The following is a 14,992-nucleotide window of genomic DNA, read 5'->3' as shown; positions in this document are numbered from 1 at the left end:
AATTTCATTCTAACGACTATTTTGGCACGTGTACACATGAGTTTGATATAATTCCATATATTTTTGCACAGCATTATTTTAACCAGGTAACATTGAGCAGGTGATAGCAGTAGAGCAGTTGATTTCAATTTTATTTATTTATTTGGTCTGTAAATTGTCTTATTTTCTTCAAATTTTTCTAATCTTTGTTTTTTTTTGGCATTCTATGGACCAAAAGCAAAACCAAAATTCGTTGCTTTTGGTTTTTTTTTCTGTGCTACTGCTATTACTACTGTGACTTGCACAGGTATAATTTTTTTTTTTTTTTAATTACTGACAAATTTTCAATTTTCTTCTGTAAATTAAAATTTGTAAAACTTTTGCTATAAAGGCACTTGCCTTATTAACCACCTGTCAATTAAACCAGCACAAAACAAAATATTTTTTTTATTTAAAAAGAAATTCAAGAAGATTTCAATTCTCAAAATTCCATGAAAATTTCTATTCTCGCACAAATAAAAAACAAAAACAAAAAATAACTGCTTATAAAGAGTGATCAGATTGGAAATACTTTTTCAAGAGGGTTTTTTGACAGTTCACACATCAACTAAATACATAATTTTTTTAAGTATTCATTGACCTTTCATCATGGAAAGACTCACACCTCAACAACGTTCACAGATCATACAATTGTATTAAGAAAACTGACACTCGGTGAAAAATGTTGATCGCGCGCGCAGGCCAACTTATGGTGTACATAACCGACCTACCGAATCCACTATTCGGCAAATGAGCAAATTGAGAATAATTTTATATTATTGGATGATACTCGACCGATTAGATCACGTACAGCTCGAAGTAAAGAGAATATAACGGCTGTAAATGAGAGTTCTGCCGTAGACCCGGAAGTATCGATTTGGCGCCGATCTCAACAAGACAGCCTATCTTATGACACTACTTGAGTGATTTTACGGAAAGATCTTGGTTTGAAAGCATATAAATTACAGCTACTCCAAGATTTTAAGCCAGCCGATCTCCCAACGCGTTATAATTTCAGTCGTTGGGCTCTTGAAGAACTCGCCGAAGATCCGCATTCTGGAACTCGAATTTTATTCAGCATGATGATTAAGCCCATTTTTGGCTTAATGGATACGTCAATAAGCAAAATGCCGTATTTAGACTAAAGAGCAACCCGACACCATTCAACAGCAGCTATTACATCCTTTAAAACCAACCGCTGGTGAAGCCTATGAACTGGAGGAATCATCGACCTATCAAAGACAAGACTGACGCCAATGTAACATTGAATGGTGAACGTAATCGCGCATTGATAAACGACTTTTCGATATCGGAAATGAAAGCTCGCGATCTCCACAATATTTTATTCCAACAAGACGGCTCTACTTGCCATAGGACTCGTGAAACAATGGATTTACTGCGTCGTGGTTGGTTTCGGTGAGCAATTTTTATCTCGTCTCGGACGACTGGCTACCAAGATGGTGTGATATCACACTTTTGAACTTTTATTTCTAGAGGTATATAAAATCTTAATGCTTCGTGAATAAACCAGCTTCGATTGAGGCATTGGAAGCCAAAGTTACTGAAGTTATTCACAAGATAACGACCGAAGTCCACCAGCGAGCTATTCAAAATTGGTGTTTACGGTTGGCCCAATTACGGCGCAGTTACGGCCAAGATTATCTTAAAAAAAGGAGGTTGTCTGTAAAGTCTATTTACTGACGATAGTTTAACGTGACAACATCATAAAAAAATACTGATGTAATGGTTGCAATTTTCAAAACAAAATTTTAATTTTATTTGTTTGATAGATATTTTGTATGGATATAGAGAAGGAGGGAAATGGAATCGCAAGATAACGACGAATGAGCAAGATAACGACGATTGAGCAAGATAACGACACATTTTTTTGTGCGTGCAGCCGGCTAAATCGAATTATAAGACGTTATTAAGTCAAAAGTAAATGTCCTGAATGGTTCTACTGAAAAATAATAAAGATTGTCCAATCAATTTTTGTTGTTTTGCTTCAATTTAAAATCTGATACCTCTAAATTGATCACCCTTAATTGCACAGGTTGTGCTTAATGCACTAAATAATTAAGACAATAAGCGGATAATTAAAACACTGAAGGTTTAGTGATGATGAAACCCCCTTTTTAACTGGCGCTAAAAAATTAATGGTAGGGGAAAATGCCCAACCCTGATTGCACTTAACTTCAATCAGAATACCCATGAAACTCAGTGATGATTGTTCAATGAGAACGGCAAATGTCATGAAAGCGATAGAGGCGATACGAAATTTGATGGTTTGTAAATTTAAATAAAATTTTTTAAAAATATATTTTTAATAACCACTTTCTTTTAAAATTTATAACTTGAAAATGATCGAAACCAAAGCCGAAGAGGCTGTGGTGGGATGAGGTTAGTGAAGTGGCTCCCCTTAATTTGTGGGCTGAGTGAGTGACAGCAGGCACAGCTAACAGAGATAGCAAATGGGCTCGCTAAGCTGGGTAGTTCAAGTAAAATAGCAAATTTTCTTTGAAAACTAAATTATTTTCGATTTCCCCGATTTCACAAGAAAAAAAATAAATGCTGTTAAATGCTAATTGGGAAAGCTTAAGCGGCTATGTGTGCGAACAACAAAGTCGATAACTCAATTTAAAGTTTTATTGTATCATCATAGGTGGACGACTGAACATACATACATACTTATGTACATCCACACCTACCATATCTGATACAAAGCTATATGTTTATATTTACGTGCATACACATTTTTAAGGAAATTTAGGAAAATTGGAAATTAGAACTGTGTTCTAGTTTTATTGATTTCTAAACTATCTGCTTCTTATCTTACGCCAATTTCAAATTTCGTTTATTTCTTTTTGATATTTGTCTTAATTTTACCTTCTCATGCATGTTTTCTTTTCGTTTGTTTATAAGAATATTAATCACGTTTGCTAAATTTAAGCACATTGTTTATATTTTATTGTAATATATTTTTTTTTTTTTTTTTTTGCACACACACACGCGTATATTTTCATATGCAAAGTTGCCCCACAACTGTCGAGAATTCACTCAGTTCCTCACTCTGTACATTGATCAAGATTTTCTCTTTGTCTCTCATTAATTTCCCTGCTCGCTGCTCACTTGTTTATAATTTAACGTTTTTGTTGTTTATTTTGTTATGTTTATTACTGAGGAAATTCACTTACTCGGCGTTTTGCGAAATTTTCATCCAAAGAAAACAATCTACCGCACATACATAAATCGTTTCAATGTATGTGTATGTATGTAAATATTTTCGTTGGTAAAGTACGCTGCAGTGAAACACCAAACTAGTCCGAAAAAATATTAGTTAACAACTAGAAATTCCTAAGCGAAATCGGACTAGTCCGAAAAAGACCAAATTTCTACCGATTAGAAAACGATTTATTCATGCCTAAATTATTCATATTAAGTATGCAGTTGAACATATCGTCGCTTCAGCAACAAAAACATATTTAATGTCATTGGGAAAGATAAAAAAAAATATTATTTATTGTATTTCAAATCTTTTACTTTTAACTACATTTGATGAAAAATGCTTTTGTTTAATCTTTTTAATGATAACAATTTTCCAAATTGAAAATTGAAATCTATATGTATATGTAAATGTGAAAATCTGTCCCTATATTCGCTTAAAACTCGAGAACGGCTGAACGGATTTATCTTATCTTGGTCTTGAATTATTCGTGGAGGTCTAGGGAAGGTTTAAAAGGTAAGAAAAATTCGAATAATTGCCGGGAAAATGGTCAAAACGTGGACCCGGGTAACCTTTGGTTGTGTATGTACAATATGGGTATCAAATGAAAGCTGTTGATAAGTACTTTAATACGGGGTCATTTTCATACCTATTGATCACTAAGGTCTCGAAATATATGCCAAAACGTGGACCCGCCGTGTCTTTGCACCGAATTAAACCAAACTTACACACATTGTTAAGGAGGTATTGAAGATGGTTTCCGTATAGTTTGGATACCTATTGGTAGATACGGTCTCGAGATATAGGTCAAAACGAGGACCCGGGTAACCTGGGGATGTGTATGTACAATATGGGTATCAAATGGAAGCTGTTGGTGAATGCTTTAGTTCAGAGTATTTCCATCCGCTCCGTGACTAGGGTCTCGAGATAGAGACCAAAACGTGGACCCTAGAATATGTTTGTACAATATGGGTATCAAATGAAAGCTGTTGATAAGTGCTTTAATATGGGGTACTTTTCATACTTATTGATGACTAGAGTCTCGAAATATATGCCAAAACGTGGATCCACCGTGTATTTGCCCAGCGAAGCGGGCCGGGTTTGCTAGTTTGAAATATTTATATATAATATGCATGTATTTATTTTTCTTTTCTACCAAAACTTACATTAAGGGAGACTAATTAATATACAAGATGATAGATAGGTTTGGCCATCCGAAGCGAAATTGTGCGAGTAACTTCGGTTGCCACGTCAACGAAGGGTCGGCAACAGAATTCTGCCCGCTCAATTCATGCGTATGAGTGGAGGCTGTGTTATTTTTTTTCGTATATCACCAACACCAATCACTCCTTCGAAATCGCTGAGAGTCGATTAACGGTCTGATGAGATTAATATTATTTGAAGCTCTAAGGCTGTTAAATAAAACTGTGTAATATTTTAAATTATATTTCATAAAATGGTTTTTTATTGTGTATTTATAAATTTATTTTATTTTCAGTGATTTTTATTTAGTGCTTTTGTTTCATAATTTCACTGGTCCATGAAGCTACTATTTTGAACTAGTATATTTCTGATCGAAATCTAGCAATTGACATTTCGTGGGACATCGCCATATACAAACTAATGTTTGTCTGGAAAAAACTGACTAGTCAGGCAACATTTCGGTCTGCGGCTCATACTAAAGGGTGTTTTTTAGAGGTTAGGTTTTCAAGTTGGCACTACTTTTTTCGTAGATGGTCTTTTTGACAGCTGTCACTTAATTTATGCTCAGTTTGGTTTGCCATTTCATAATGAATATACTTACACCTGAACAACGTTTGCAAATCGTGCAAATTTATTACGAAAATAATGGTTCGGTTCACGCGGTTCGAAAATAATGGTTTTTGTTCAGCGATGAAGCTCACTTTTGGTTGAATGGGTATGTCAATAAGCAAAATTGTCGCATTTGGAGTGAACATAATCCACAAGCCATTGCTGAGACGCAGTTACATCCTCAAAAAGTCACTGTTTGGTGTGCTCTATGGGCAGAGGGAATCATTGGTCCATATTTCTTTAAAAATGAAGCCGGCCAAAATGTTACAGTCAATGGAGAGCGCTATAGAGCCATGATTAATGACTTTTTCGTGCCTGAATTGGACGATGTTGATGTGGACGACCTTTGGTTCCAACAAGACGGCGCTACACGCCATACAGCCAACGCAACAATCGATTTATTGAAGGAAACTGTGGCGTGGCCTCCAAGATCGTGCGATATAACACCGCTGGACTATTTCTTGTGGGGCTATGTGAAGTCGCTTGTCTACGCAGATAAGCCCGAGACGATTGACGTCTTGGAAGAGAATATTCGGCGCGTTATTGCTGACATACGGCCCCAATTGCTGCAAAAAGTGGTCGAAAATTGGGCCTCTCGGCTGGAATTTATTCGAGCCAGCCGCGGCGGTCACTTGCCCGAAATCATTTTTAAAACATAATGGCAAACCCTTATCTTTATAATAAAGCTAAATTCTTGGCCATAACATTAAATTATATACGTTTTATTTCATCTTGAAAACCTAACCTCTAAAAAAAACACCCTTTAGTTGTGAGGTAGTTTACAACTAGTCCATTTGGCTACAGGATAATGACTACACATTTTTCATTACGAACATGCATACACACATTCATACAAATATGGATTTATTTATTATATTACATGAGAACACATGTACTTGGCTATAGTATTCTTATATGCATCTATGTAAATGTTAAAGTTTTTATTGTTTACTTTAGTCTTAAATTTTTTTTCTTTTTTTGTCTCAACAAATGCGTGAATGAATTGCACGCTTTTTATTTTTAATCACGTATTTGTACATACATATGTACGTTTGTTTATGTAGGTATTGTATACAAATGCTGTGATTATTTTGGAATTTTGTGCAATCAAATTGGCATTTAGTTCAAGTACGCCAGATTTTTTGTAAATAATAAGTAGGCAAGTGCTGCAATTATACATATTTTAAAGTATTCTTAGAAAATCTTAAAAAAAAATACAAGGTGGCGCGAAAATAATCACTCTATCGGAAGATTTCATAATTGATACTTGTGAACCAAACTGCTGCAGCTCAACTACAGTATTTTTTTATTTCATCAAAAAGTTGTTCAAAATCAGAGGATTTATTTTGAGCCACCTTGTACACTGAAGAATATTTTCAAATTTATAACGCACATATATGTACATATGTATGTAAGCAGACAGCATGGGATCTCATTTTCACAGTTCATTTTCAATATTATAACTTCACAACACCCTGTGAATTGCCCAATTAAATGTATAATAAAGATATACCCACCTTTTGAATATATTTTGCATGAACTTTTGAGAAGTTCTCACCATTAAGATAGGTTCATAAGAGGTCACGCAATGCGTGATATAACGATTTCCTCCTTCTGCACATGACGTCACTGGGCGACGAACGAAGTGTAAAGTGTAATGTATAAAACAGACAGAAAATGTGTTGCTCTGTGATTTCGTGACCTTATTGCACGCATTAGCTATGATTTATTTAAAATAAACTTAAATTTTGAAATATGGGTCCACCCGTGTGAATATGTCAAATCTGGTAATTTAATTTTCAAGGTTCCCATTAATGATGTAATCTACTACCTCCCCGAATCCCGAAAATCTCAAGACTTGCCGATTAAAATCCCGGGAATGTTTAGGGAAATCTTCTTTTCCAACAACTGCAATTAGTAAATTTTTGATCACAAACGTCCCTCTTCTTGAGAAAATAAAAGCTTTACTTCCTTTGAGCTTTAAGCGCTTGCAATTTTTATAAATCAGCTGAGTTTGTCTCTGGCGGAAAATTGTGTTTTTTGAGCGCGAAAAAATTACAGCCAAAAATGAAATACTTTACTTACCAGTAGTAGTCGAAGTTGGATGGAAGGGTTGGTGGGGGAGTATTCTGTGAGGAGCTTCCCCTCAAGCTCAAATTCAGGCTTCCGGACATCTGTAAGGTTTTCCAAGCGGAGGTAGCCACAAATAAGGAAGCAGTGGATTGGATGCTTACTTCGGTAATTACCATTAAGGAAGTAAATATTTACTCCAATAGCCAAGCGGCAATTAGGGCCTTGGGCTCGTAGTTTGTGCGTTCGAGATTGGTCGGGGAATATCTGGCTTCTCTCTCGATTGCATCCGAATACTTCGATATCAGGCTCATTTGGGTTCCCGAGCACAGCGCCGTAGAGGCAAACTGCTGGGCTGATGAGCTGGAGGAGGGGAACTTTGGAGACCGTTTCGTCGCAAAATGAGAGGATTGGGGTTCCCTTATGAACCTGTGGTCTGCTCCTGGAAATATGGGCCTCGAGTCAACTCAGCGAGGGCTGGGCTAGTGCGCAAACGTGCAAGGTCGCGAGATCCTTCTGGCCACGGGTACATCGGGGACACTCGAAGGAACTCCTAAGGCTAACAAAGCCCCAGCTATCGAGTTTGGTGGGTATCCCTACTGGACATTGTCCGTTAGGTGTATATGTGGTGAGACTTGGGATTGCCTCAAGTCTGCAGAAACTGTCTTGAGGACGAGGTGAAATCATCTCAACTGCTCTCATCTGGCAAAGATTTGGACATCTGGGCTCTCACTTTTTTGCTACGCCTGCGAATATAGCGGATTTAAATATCATGCATCTGGTGAAGATCATCAGTAGCTTGATGCGGCTAATTACAAACGTAAATCAGGCAACGTCGATGTCGTCGTAAGTGTATGATCTTCATCCCCTAATCCCTAGGCTCCTTCTTTCTTCCCTTCTCCTTTCTCCTTTCCCCTGTATGGCATCACAACGAACGAATTTTGAATATTTGTCCAAGTGGGCCCCAAGCAAGAGCAGTCATTTAACCTAACCCAACCTAACTACCAGCACGTAGATTTCCGGGTCCATAGAAAATCACATGTTATTTTGGTAGCTTTGATAAATGAAACTGAAAGTTTCTCTCATAGCGGCGCTTGAGGCTATTACAGAAAGCATTTCAATTTCTATAAACAATGCAGCCAACAGGTGTTGAGGCAAAACGGTGTTTTTAATACATAAAGGCTCTTTCAAAAAAGACGCCTAGATGTCAGTAGTGAATAATTCCGAGACGGTACCTTTTTCAAGTCATTTTGATGGAAATAATCGTCTGAATGAGTCAACAATTCAAAGGTTGATGAAAAAATTAAAAAAAACTGGATCTGTCGAGGATAGAAAAAGGACTGGCAGACCCAAAACTATCACAAAGTGATGTGGGGATCGGTGTAAAGTTTTGAGAAATTACGAGCATATTCTCTGGCCGAGATCCCCTTCCAATTTCAAGCGTGCGTCCTAATGTGGTGCTACAAATGAAATGGATTGCACTTTGATGCCACCTCGGAAAGGTAGATGTTTGTTATCAGAAGATTCTTCATGGCAAACATGTAATCAGAGGCTTGGCATTACCTTCCTTTTTCACGTTGACAGCATCAAACTTGGAGTACAACCGCGTCTTAACCTCGCTGAGTTTATTTAAGACAGGTTAATATTATTGAGGAAGAATAAAACCCTATCGAACAGAAGTAACATAAAGTCAAACACTTAAAAGAATGTTTGAAATCATTTGGAATTATTCAGGGGCAACAAAAGTAACTTTTAAGAGCTTCTCGAATAATCGAAAAGAAAAATCGCTTTGTATTTTATTGTACTTATAAATATGGGTAGCAAGCCCAATGACGCCTCAACGTCGGCAGTCAAACCAGGTCAATTATCTACAATCTGTTACGTGCCTCTCAACCCCCGAAGCAATTTCTATCGCCGACAATGTTTCAGATGTTTGAGGCAAAGGAAATGTGGAAGAAACCAAAGCTCGCAGTGACAGATTCAAATATTTCAGTTACTACAATGTCTACCGAACGGTCTTCATTATCTCAGCAACCAGTGGTGCCTTTAAATCATTTGACTGTATGATCCTACATACTTCATGGATGTTAATAGAAGCTAGAGTCCGAAGGGAACCATTTTAAATAAAATAACTCAACATTGCTGAAATATTTTGCAGTTCTCTCATTTTTTTTTTTGCGGGACAGAGTAGCAAGTACAGTCCTCAGACAATATTAAGTCTATTATACTAAGAAATCTAAGTAGATCTTGTGGTGCGAAGAGGCCAAGGTGGTCGCTGCTTAACACTGATTCAAGCAAAGGCGGGGTAGACACACAGAAAGTGGTCCGCCGTCTCATCCTCCTCTTCACAAGCTGGGCAGAGTACACTGTCTGAGATGCCCACCTTTTCCATGTGCTTTGTCCATAGTAAGTGGCCCGTCATCAGTCCAACTAGCCGCCTACAGTCCCCTCAGCTTAGTGAAAGCTTAGTGAAAGGAGGAACTGCGACAGGTGGTCGGTCATGAGAGGTAACATCAGTTTTGTCCATCTGTAGGCTCTCACAGCCTATCAACCTTGTGGGTTAGAATAATCCGTTTACTAACCGTGGCTTTGATGGCTGCAGAAAAGAGTGGCAGAAGGGGCTCCAGGCCAAGGAAGTTGGCCTCAGAGCCCATTCTGGCTAAAGAGTAAGAGATCTCGTTACCCGCGATACCCACGTGTTCCGGTACCCATGTTAGCATCAGGCTATTATGTTTACCAACATAGTTCAGCCTGGATTTACAGAACACGACTACCCTTGATGTGGTTGGCGGGCTGTCTACGGCCATGAGCGCAGCTTGGTTGAAGGTATATTGACCAACGAAATTTAGGTGCGTAGGTATGCCACAATGATCTCTTCTGCTATTTTTCTATTTTTGAACTCAGCCAGAGCAAAGCCTTTTGGAAATAGGTCAGCACTTTTTCGATCGATAGCTCATGGTGTAAGTAAGGGCTATCTCGTGGATAACCTCAAGAGATTTATCGTTTTTTTCAATGATGCAAATTAAAACGAAAAAAACAAGTCCAATACTCCACATAGATTACCCTAGTAGAATGAATGAAAGCAAAACTAATTCCATGAACAATCTCGACCGACCTTCCCTTAGCACAATACAATAGTTGATATCATCACCGGGCACTGTCTAATGGGAAGACATGGGAAGCGTCTGGAGTTTCCTTCTAATGAGTTCTGTCGCAACTGCAGACATTTTAAAAATATATAAAATTGAATAATAACTATGCCAAACCCACATAACGGCATTTGTATTCTTTTATAATTTTTCCAAATTTGGCTTCGCTAGAAAACTAACTCTTAAACTTGAAAAAATCCAAATCTTAAAAAACATGGTATTTCAGTAGGTAGTAAAAACAAAAACTCCTAAAATTTATCATTCAGAGGATGGTCGGGGATGATGGCATGGGACAAGAAAACGTTTCATACTTTCAAGTATAACCATTTAATTCGAAAAGTCCAACTTCAATTTTTTTAAGTTCATTACATTTACATAATTGCATCTTAGTATGATTTAAGGGATTAGACGTAGTCAGAATTTTCATAAAATTAGATTGCATTTTCTTAAAGTAGAATATCTTTAAAATAATGTGTGAAAATTTAAAGTGAATCAGACAAATACTTTTCGAGTTATTCAACAATTAACAAAGGACGCTCGGACACTCCGGAGCGTTCGTATGCTGTAAAAATGGATGCTGCGCTTATGAAAGTGGCAGATAAGCGCGCTAACAATGGCGTTGGTTGTCAGTTTTTTTCACAAAAATCTAAAAAATGCTTCCTAGGCGCCATATTGTTAATTTTGAAAAAAAAACCTCGACCAGGCACAAGATTATCTATTAAAAAAGAGGTTGTCTGTAAAGTCGGTTTACTGACGATAGTTTAGCGTGATAACGCCATAAGAAAATACTGATTGAATGGTTGCATTTTTCAAAAGAAAATTTTAATTTTATTTGTTTGATACATATTTTGTATGGATATAGAGAATGAGTTAACATTAACATAACATAATATACTTTAACATAACATAACATAACATAACACAACATAACATAACATAACATAACATAACATAACATAACATAACATAACATAACATAACATAACATAACATAACATAACATAACATAACATAACATAACATAACATAACATAACATAACATAACATAACATAACATAACATAACATAACATAACATAACATAACATAACATAACATAACATAACATAACATAACATAACATAACATAACATAACATAACATAACATAACATAACATAACATAACATAACATAACATAACATAACATAACATAACATAACATAACATAACATAACATAACATAACATAACATAACATAACATAACATAACATAACATAACATAACATAACATATCATAAAGCATTCACCAACAGCTTTCATTTGATACCCATATTGTACATACACGTCCGAAGGTTACCCGGGTCCACGTTTTGACCTATATCTCGAGACCCTATCTACCAATAGGTATTCAAACTATACGGAAATCATCTTCAATACCTACTTAACAATGTGTGTAAGTTTGGTTTAATTCGGTTCAAAGACACGGCGGGTCCACGTTTTGGCATATATTTCGAGACCCTAGTCATCAATAGGTATGAAAATTACCCCGTATTAAAGCACTTAACATATCATAAAGCATTCACCAACAGCTTCCATTTGATACCCATAATGTACATACACATCCGAACGTTACCCGGGTCCACGTTTTGACCTATATCTCGAGCCCTATTTCCAAAATAAAATATAATCCATGTTACTCGTGGATGATGTAGCTTTCGAATGGTGAAAGAATTTTTAAAATCGGTCCAGTAGTTTTTGAACCTATTCATTACAAACAAACAAAGTTTTCCTCTTTATAATATTAGTATAGAGTATAGATAAATCACTGAAAACAAGGGCCGGATATAAAATTTCGATTTCATTCACTTTTTTAGTACTTTTTTCATTCTTCAGAAATTTCAAGAAATGCATTCAATTAAATCCGTGCCGAAAGTTATTGGATATGCTTACCTGTATTTCCATTTCCGCAACACGTGAATACCAATTACCAACAACATTACGCTAACGACAATACTCAGGCGCCATTTGAAGGCACTAATACTGCAAATATCCGTATTTAAGTTTTGGGAAACTTCACTTATATTATCACAATTGAGTGTGAGAATCATTTTTATAATTTTTTTCACTTTATTTTTAATAAAAAATTGTAAAAAAATGCAATGAAATATTTCAAAAATTGTATTTTTAGTACAACCATACATTTAAGTATATTAGGGCGAATTAATTTGTATGAAATGATTTTTTTCGACATCGTTCTGAGCAGATTCGGACTGTACCAAGTTATTCAATAAGTTTTGCGGTTTGATAAGAGATGGCGTTGCTACTAGCCTTATTTTCTGTTTGTAGTGTTGGTAAGCTCTTCGTATAAACGTCTGTGAAGTTTCACTTCAATCTGTCAATTCGTTCTTTGTTTACAAGCTATTTAGTTTATCGGCGTATAATTTTCTACAATGGAAAAAATCAAGTATCGTCTAGTGATTGAATTTTTATTTTTGGAAGATTTAAAAGCAAAAAAAATGTATGAAAGAATGTTGAAAGTGTCCCAAGACTTTTCGCCATCAATTAGTAGAAAGATGGGTTTCTGAATTTAAACCTGGTCGTACGAGCCTTGAAAGCGATCCACGTCAAGGACGTCCAAAAACAGGAACAACACCATAAATCATAGAAAAATACAGAAGAAATTGTATCGGAAAATCATCGACTGAAAGAGATTTAGTAGAAGCCCTAAGCATCTCATTGGGCAATGTAAGCAATATTTTGATTAAAGTATCGAGTTTCAGAAAGCTGTGTGCACAGTGGATGCCGCATTCGCTAACAGTGAAACAAAATCACATTCGAACGAGGGTTTCTCAGCAACTTTTACAGCGTTTTTGAAAGGATAAATGGGATTTTGTGCGTCGATTCATCACTATAAACGAAACTTGGGTCCATCACCATGATCATAAGTCAAAACAAGAGACTAAAGAGTGGTGTGAACCTGTTTCTTTGTTTCATTATTTTTCATCAGGCAATGCAGTGGTCGCCCCTCGGCAGGCAATGGCAAACCTCCGAGTGTATTTCTGCCATGAAAAAGCTCCTCATAAAAATATCTGCCGTTCGGAGTCGGCTTGAAACTGTAGGTCCCTCCATTTGTGGAACAACATCAAGACGCACACCACAAATAGGAGGAGGAGCTCGGCTAAACACCTAACAGAAGTGTACGCGCCAATTATTTATTTTTTTTTTATACTGAGTAATATTGTAGTGTATTTCAAGCCATAATATCGTGCTTTTCTTATCGAACCGCCAAACTTATTGCACAACCTAGTACATACACTGTTTGAGTGCCGCACGAAAAATTAACCAAATGACGCTGGATATTGCCACTCTATTTTTATTGTACTATTCCTTAAAACATTTCTAATATTTCCATGTGCCCCACAAACTTTGCTGATTGTCGGCAGATGTCTTGAAATATAATAGATTTTATGGTTCCGGTGGAAAAACCGCACTTTTTTTTGTTTTTGGTAAGGCACCCTATTGCATATACATATTTATGTACATATGTACTAAAAATAATTTTAAAAATATAAATCTTAAAACTCGTCGAACTGACAGTTGAAAGCACAAATTAAGAAAATCCAAATCTGAAATCCAAATATTTTTGCCCGTAAATGTACACTTCAACTTTTATATCTCTTATGCACAAGTCTATTTACTCCGCTGGATGCTGTATTATGTATAATTCTACACGATTTGAAATTTTGCAAATGTTCGAAATGAATATTTTCATATAAAATTCAAAAGTCACACACACGAAATACAAAAATACAATTTTTGTTGATTTCCAGACGCGTAATGCCGCCCGCTGATCGTTTCCAAATGCATGAATATTAATATAAAATTATACAACCGCACTAACAACATTTAAAAATTGAAATTCACCAAACATTTGTTTATTTTCCCCCAATAAACAATAAAATACTACAAATGTGTGTTTTTTTTCTAAATTATGACGGCGAAAAAATCAGAGGCAAAAAAACACTTGCGCTAAATTCAAATGAGATATTCACTAAATTTCTTGACCGAATTTCGCGTGCGTTTCCGCCGATCGACGCGGCACATCTGAACGGCGGCAGCCAAAGTTTCGACGATGCCACACTAGGCACTCAATTGAAGGCACATGCGAGTGGCTGAAGATGCTCGCATATGTACATATGTATGTATGTATTTGTATATATCCCAAAAGCACAGATCTACAACAATAATATTCATCTGTACGAATGCATATGAATATGTAAACTCATTCATTTCATAGAACTTCTACTAGCCATGCGTTGCTTTCATTACACAGAAGTCAACAATCAACCATAAAGCTTTTGTGGCAAGATTATGTTAATCCTCGGATCTTCCAATGTCAGGATCATTTTCTCTTCCACTCATGGCATGCGATTGCTAAAGAGCACAAATGCACATATATATGTATGCATGTATGTTCACATGTGTATGTTCACATATGGATTGCCGCCAAGAATGATAGCGCATGGATTGCCGCATTTAACAACATTATGAGGTACATATTTACGCTTCAATAGTACTCTCAGGGCCGCGCATATGGCATTTACATACTGATACAATTTTCAAAAGTAATCATACGCGTTAACGGCTATACTTACGAGGATGGTTGGAAGAGTTCCTGAACATTAGAACTCAAATCCAGCATTTTGCCTATCAAAAACATGTTTCAAAAGAACACACA

General features: G+C 36.3%; 1 protein-coding gene across 1 annotated transcript in view; it reads right to left on the bottom strand.

Annotated features, from left to right (window-relative positions):
* LOC129247257 (ATP-binding cassette sub-family C member Sur) overlaps positions 1 to 12,362 on the bottom strand; it is a 109,709-nt gene extending 97,347 nt beyond the window's left edge. The window contains exon 1 of the mRNA XM_054886309.1: positions 12,205 to 12,362. Coding sequence (XP_054742284.1) covers positions 12,205 to 12,362 — 158 coding nt within the window. The remainder of the gene's footprint in view (positions 1 to 12,204) is intronic.
* Between the last annotated feature and the right edge of the window lie 2,630 nt (positions 12,363 to 14,992).

The sequence above is a fragment of the Anastrepha obliqua genome, chromosome 5, assembly GCF_027943255.1.
Source record: "Anastrepha obliqua isolate idAnaObli1 chromosome 5, idAnaObli1_1.0, whole genome shotgun sequence".
Lineage (NCBI taxonomy): Eukaryota > Metazoa > Arthropoda > Insecta > Diptera > Tephritidae > Anastrepha > Anastrepha obliqua.
This window is presented reverse-complemented; position numbering and strand designations above follow the sequence as displayed.